The sequence below is a fragment of the Miscanthus floridulus genome, chromosome 1, assembly GCF_019320115.1.
Source record: "Miscanthus floridulus cultivar M001 chromosome 1, ASM1932011v1, whole genome shotgun sequence".
In the NCBI taxonomy this organism is placed as follows: domain Eukaryota; kingdom Viridiplantae; phylum Streptophyta; class Magnoliopsida; order Poales; family Poaceae; genus Miscanthus; species Miscanthus floridulus.
In genome coordinates, this window is record NC_089580.1 from 46,351,039 (window position 1) to 46,358,061 (window position 7,023).

The following is a 7,023-nucleotide window of genomic DNA, read 5'->3' on the forward strand; positions in this document are numbered from 1 at the left end:
TTGTAACTAGTTCTTTTGTTAGCTCTCTAGTTGTTGTAGTTGTTGACTAGCTTGCTTTGATTGTGTGAAAATCAACTTAGAGATCATAGCAACTAGCATGTGGTAGGTGGCTTGCTTGTGGTGAAATAGAGCTAGAGCAAAACCGTAAATTCGCCATCTTGTTATCTAATCAAGTTTGCTCTAGTGTTTTGTAGAATTTTTATTAGGCTATTCACCGCCTCTAGCTATTTAGGACCTTTCAATGTTTCATTTTTGTTGAATTATAGTGAAAAACTAAACCTTGGAGCTTTCAGTGCAAAAACTATATTTGATTTGTATCATTTGGAACTTCTAAATTTTCCTTTGACACGTTGAAATAAATAATTATGAATAAAAACATACTATGTGGATTATGCAATTCAAGATTCATTCATGGAGGTGTAAGGTACGTAATAAAGAATATTTAGAGAAGGTCCATAAAGCTAATTGAGAAACACTGTCTACCTAAAAGTTTGAGAAATAAAACACCAACAAAAGTTAGATAAACATAAAAAGCTACATATTTTTTCAAAATTAAACAGCTACATATTTCTTAAACCACTTCTCCTATATTTCAGGTGCCTGAATTTTAAGATAGTTTCAGGCTAAACTCTTGTTCAACCAACTAATACAAGTAAATTGTTAGTTATTTTGTGATTTGTTATTTGTCTTTGTATCATAGCATATCAAATTTTTGTCCTTGTCTAACTATAGAAATAATTGTTAACTGTCTTTATGCCAACTTAAACCAGATTTTGTCAGGTTTAGGGTTTTGTCAAACGAGTTTTTTATTCTCGGAATCGAAAATTGCAGATTATATCTACATAAATTGTAGCTAACTAAAACTTCAATTTTGGTATAAAAAATATGCAATAACCGTCACTTGAAAAAAATCTAAAATTCAATTTTAGCAAGTCCCTTATTAAACTAAGTCAAAGTGTCTCAACGATTCTTAAAGGAAGAACTTTAGTTGGGCCATTGAACACATAGATCGACGGCGTAGCAAAGAAACTGTCGGCCTGCCATGGGCCGGTCATGGCCAGCAGCCGCAAGCTTGTTTGGATCAAGTTGATCCTATCCGTTATTACCAAACTGTGGATTACCACCTTGCGCCCGCAAGGACGCCATTTGCCGAGGGTTCCTTTGTACCGGAAACAAAGGGGCCATCAAGGGTAAATGCATGGTCGCATGAGTAATACACTAATACTAGAAATTTAACGGAGGCGGGTGAAATCGCTTAACCAAGGCGGGCAAGCCAACCGCCTCGGTGAAAAGGTCACGGTTAATCGTGGCCTTAACGGAGGCGGTTGGCCACCGCCTCTGTTAATCAAATAAAAAAAACAAAATAAAATGAAAACCCATGGACAAGCCCAGCGAGCCCATCCACGGGCCTGCCGAGCCCATCCATGGGGCGCCACCGTAGCTGCTCATCGGACCGCTGTTGGAGAGCTCGGGGGAGAGGGCCCGCCGCCGAGAGGGCGCGGATCCACCGCTGGGGGAGTGCCCACCGCCGGATCTAGTCCCCTGAAGCTGCCGTCGCCAGATCCGGCCGCTCCAACGTCGGATCTACCACCGTGCCCCAGCCATCGCCCGGATCTGGCGCCCTCATTGCGCCAAGGGGAGGGAGGGGTGCCGCCATGCCAAGGGGAGGGAGGAGCTCTGCCGCCGTCACAGGGGAGAGGGAGAGAGGCTGCCGCTGCTACTGCTTCGCCCGCTGCTGCTCCAGATCTGGGCCAGCCCGCTGTTGTTGTTGCTCCGCCCGCCACCGAATTTTGGGAGATGGAAGAGGCACCACCATCGATGGGGAGAGGCCACCGCCGCCGCCGCTCTAGATCTGGGCCAGCCCGCTGCTACTGCTCCGCCTGCCACCAGATCTGAGGAGAGAGAGAGGCGCTGCCGTCGCCAGGGAGACGGGGAGGCGCCGTCGTCGCTGCTGAGAGGCAAAGAGAGGCTACCGCTGTCACCGGGGAGAGGGAGGAGCCACCACCGGCTATGGAGAGGGTGAGGGAGAGGGAGAGAGTGGTGGGATGGGGCGGCGGGATGGGGGAGGGATGTGGTGTCGCCGCGTCGGGCTAGGGATAGGCGCGTCGGGGCTGGGGAGAAATGGGGAAGGGAGAGACGGGCAGACGGCTGAGGGAGGAAGGGAGGGAGAAACCCTAGCACCTGTATATATAAGCCCGAGAGGTGCAGTTGGATACGGGCTTTTGTTGGGCCTGCTGTAGATTTTTCGAGGCGGGCAATGTAGAGGAACCACCTCGGTTAATATGCCTATTAACCGAGGCGTTTTCGTTAGGGCACCGCCTTGGTTAATAGGTATTAACCGAGGCGGTTCTTTTACATTGCCCGCCTCGGTTAATGATTAATTGAGGTGGTTGCTGGGCCGGCTGCCCTATCACGAATAACCGAGGCGGGCAGCCGGCTCAACCGCCTTGGAGCCCCAAACGAAAACATTGTGCAAAAGATTTTCTGTAGTAGACCTGGGTCGCCTCAGTGTTACCGATATCTCAGGCTCGCCGAGATCACCCACCAAATCAAGTGGCTATGGCTACAGCAGACGGACTTGGAGAAGGCGTGGTTGGAGCTCCCGATGAAGACGTTGATGGAGGTCCCGGACTTTCTTCCAAGCTTCAACTTTCACGGTCATAAAAAATGGATGGGACACGCCATTCTGGACCGGCAGATGGGTGCATGGGAACTCAATCCTCGTTGAACTCATTCCCTGACGGCTTGTTTGTTTCGAAAGGACGGCGAAAGCTTTGCCGCAAACAGTTTGTTTTTTTCGAAAGGACGGCAAAAGCTTTGCCGCAAATTTTATTAGACGATAAAAAAAGAAACAAAACTGTACAAGCAAAGCACGCCCGCGGTTGATGCTTCGCTGAACGGCAACTGGATCTAGTAGATTACCGCTGGGCTCTCAGCCGCCGCCATTGCGGAGTACCTCTAAGTCTGGGATGCAGTTCAAGGAGAGCAGTTTACCGATGCCAGAGACACGCTTGTATTGTGTTGGACGACCGCGATAGAACATTGTCGATGATGTCGCCTTACAAAGCTCTTCACCACGGGTTCCCTCTTCACCCTGGTAAAGCCTAGGAGTTGTGGAGAAAGCGAAACGGTAGATAGTTCTGAGGAGTGGCTACACAAACTCCTCAGCGACTTGCCAGAATCAAGCATGGAGCCTAGCAGTGGGTGGAGGCCGAAGCCACCAAGTTGGATTGCCTTCTTTCAGGAGTAATAGCCTAGAAAGCTAGTACACTAGGGCAGCCTGTGTTTAAATGTAATCTTTTGGAGCCCCCTAGGGCGCTGCTAAAGCATGTTGTTGTATGTTAAACATTTTATCTTAAATAACACAAAGATGCACAATTTTTTTTGCAGATTCGAGGAAAAACACGTAGATAGATCATTAAATAAACAAGGCACAACTAACCTTAGTTTTAAATGCGAAAACTAAATAAAAAGGTTCTAAATACTATGCTTATGCTTATCTTGGTTGTGATATATATTTAACTAGCTGCTTTTTATTTAGGACATTTTATATTTAACAAACTGCTTTTACATTTAGGACAATTTTTTATTTAACCTTTACCATTTTCCAAAACTACACGTAGACATTATAGTTGAATAGAAATTGTAATTACCATGTTCACCATACCAGATAAGGATTGTATGATGCACATAATTTAGGATCTAACCGGATAGTATGAATTATATGTGAAGAAATCTAAACCAATCCTGAGTGCGATATTACAGACACGTATTGTCTTTTTTTTTTTTTTTTTTTTTTTTTTTTTTTTGCAAATTCAAGGACCCACTGAGAAACTTCACCTTACAACAACATATCGACCAATCATATAATATTTTTTCTCACAAAACATAGTACACAGATCAACAGGACACGTTCACTTCTATAGTAAAACTTGACTTGTTTTTTTGACCTAATAATGGGTTTGTCCCAACATACATGCACTTTTCTAGTTATGTTTACTGATTTCGACCAAATGGGTTTGTCCCATATCACCTACAATATCCCCCTACATGTGTATATATTAATTTACCACAAGTCCATAACTAATTATATATATGTTGATCGATCTGGCGTAGTACGTAGTAATAGTCTTTTTTGTGTGTAATTACTTGTTTAGGCGATGAACATCAGAATGTTCTCCATGTCGACTCGTCCATCCCCAGCTGCTGCTCCGGCTGCTGCTGCTGCTGATCATATTCCATGCCAACCTTCACCACGGAGCTCCCGAACATGGCATGCTCACCACTTCCGACGACGTTTGCCACGACGCCACCGAGCTCTCGCGGCTGGCCGCTGCACCCGGCGAAGAAGGGAAGAGGCTTCTGCAGCAGCTGGTGGTTATTCGGCGCGAAGACATTGCCGAACAATCCCGGTGGCGACGGCGTGGCCCAGGGAAGCATGGCCGCGGCCGCTGCAGCGCCCTGGTTGGCCGCCGCCGCCATCCAGCTCATGTACGCGCTCATGTCGACCGGCCTGTGGGCGCCAAAGCTCTCGGCGGCGGCGGAGCCCTGGTGGTGGATCGCGCCCGGCGGCGAGCCGGATGATGTGTGCGCCGCGGCGGCGGCCAGGCCTCCGAGGATGGAGGAGACGTCGAGCTCCCCGAGCTCGCCCAGGGAGGCGTTGGCAGCGTCGTGGCATGGGGAGCCCATCGTGGGGCTGTCCTGTGGCGGTCTCATCTTGATGACCTGGCACTTCTTGAACACCCTGCACACCACCCATTCCTCCTTCGATTCGTCCACAACATAACATTAATAATGTCATTAATTAGCTTATTATCTTTTGTGATGTCCAACAAATATATATATGTGATTATTAAAGAATTCATTTGCATATATGTAGGAGTATTTATACCTTGTTTGGTTTGTAGGGGAACTTGTTCTGGAGCCTGTACTCGTGCATGACCCAGCTGGTCTTCTGGCCCTTGGGAGCCCTGCCCCTGTAGAAAACTAGGGTTTTCTTCATCCCCACGAGCATGCCGCGGTGGAAGATCTCCTTGTCCTTGCCGGTCGTCTTCCAGTAGCCTGAGTCAGTGGCGCGGTTCGTCCGGATTCCAGTCGGGTATTTCCTGTCACGCATGCTGAAGAAATACCATTCCTTCTCGCCCATGCTAGCTTTGCCTGCATGCACATTAGTTTATAAAGTTACATATATATACTTACATTAGCTGCACGCAGCCGAGCAATGCATTACTTACATAACTGTGCATTGTTTGTCCTATACTGCCAATATAGTCAACTGATACTAGTATTCTTTGAATTTTTCTTGATCGTTCACTGAAGTACTACCAGTCTGCAAGTCGATCTATGTGGCAAGAGACTGAGTCAAGTGCAGTCATTGTAGTCTGCACTTCTGCAGTGTGCAGTGACTACTTAGAAAGAAGTGTACACATATAGATAACGACCTTGGTTTATGGGTGCAACTAGTAAACTAGGTCAAGGCATTGAAATTCTCACCAAATCTTTAATTTGGAGAGAAGCGCGACAAGCAAGTATATATATTGCAAAAAACACAAACGCGCAGTTAGTTAGGAAGTTCTTGGCTAGGCGTTCAGTTTGATTTTGCTAAAAAATTCATGACTAATTATTAGCTAAGCAAAAAAAAACCCTTAAGACATCTAGTGTGTTCTACTTCCATGCATGCATGCCTCGACTTCCAGATGCCACAAAGTTAATGTGGGACGACAGATAAAAGAGCCATCTAGTAGAAGTGTAAGAAGGAGTTGATCGATCACTCGGTGTGTTGTGCTGCTGAATCTCATCTCATGGACACGGTGCTTACTTGGGAGGTCCCATGGCTCGCACTTGTTGAGGTCGACGTCGGCGATGGCGCGGGTGGCGAAGGCGAAGTCGGAGACCTTGCGGGTGAGGTAGTAGGTGACGAGCTCCTCGTCCGTCGGGTGGAACCGGAACCCCGGCGGGAGCCCCTCTTCCATTAATGGCAAGCTAAGCAACAAGCCTAGGCCTGTCGTTCTTCTTTGGAGTGGTGGACGACAGGAGACTAGAGCTAGCTGTGGTTAGTGCAGACTGTGAGCGAGCGAGCCCAGCACTCACACAGTCTGCATGCAGTGCGGCGGTGGCGGCGAGGTAAGGTGCTAGCTATTGCAAGGACGCATATATACTGGCAGAGCAAGACACGCGCACGCAGACAGTTTCAGCGTAAGGCCAAAAGTCCGCATGCCCAGCACATGTGTGCGTGAAGACGACGATAGTGCGTGCGAGAATAAATTAGCGATGGGCTAGCTGATGCTAATAATCTTTGCTGCACCACCACTATCCCTAGCAGTAGTGTCTTGTTCCTCTCTTATTCTAGAGCGGATCGCGGGGGTCTCAACAACCACGGAAGCGAAAAGGACGGAAAGGATTATTGCCGACGACGACTGCAGGGCGGAGGGAAAAGGAGGAAGAAGAAGCATCTATCGATCCGTCCCACGATCCGCATGCACAAGGGACTTAATTTCCAGCCAACTCCAACTACCTTCACCCACCAGCATTATGTGCATTGTGCAGTGCAGTGCAACCCCGGCCTGGCATTGGAATTGGATTGTATTGCATTGGAGACAGCTAGATGCGAGACAGCGACCACGACGACGACGACGACGTCGACGTCGACGAGAATAACAGCTTATTGTGTTGCTAACCTCACATATTTATTATATACATATAATAAACCTTCGTCAGATGGCGACGGTGCGCAATGAGACGGGGACTAGCCTTTTAGGATCGTTGCGCGTACGTGTACTTACTAGTAGATTTTTTTACGGTGCTCGATCGATCAGAATTGGTAGCAGTGGCAGTTGAGAGATCGATCGATCGATGGAGCACGCACGTACGTCTCGATCGTAGATGCCCCTAGTGACGGGAATGATCTTTTTGGTAGGGAGAATTAATCAATCGAACAACACAGCAGATCGCAGAGGCCCCGCCGGTACGTAGTTTCTGAACCGCATGCGCGCCTGCAGGAACTTTAGTCTGGTGACGGATTCC

The 7,023-nt window shown here is 47.8% G+C and overlaps 1 protein-coding gene across 1 annotated transcript; it reads right to left on the reverse strand.

Moving 5' to 3' along the window:
• Positions 1-3,919: 3,919 nt before the first annotated feature.
• LOC136482480 (protein CUP-SHAPED COTYLEDON 1-like) lies at positions 3,920-6,106 on the reverse strand. Its single transcript, XM_066479695.1, has 3 exons — positions 5,819-6,106; positions 4,892-5,157; positions 3,920-4,764 (listed from the first exon to the last, which is right to left on the reverse strand). The coding sequence occupies exons 1-3, from the start codon at positions 5,970-5,972 to the stop codon at positions 4,168-4,170; spliced, it is 1,017 nt and encodes a 338-aa protein (XP_066335792.1). The 5' UTR covers positions 5,973-6,106; the 3' UTR covers positions 3,920-4,167.
• Between the last annotated feature and the right edge of the window lie 917 nt (positions 6,107-7,023).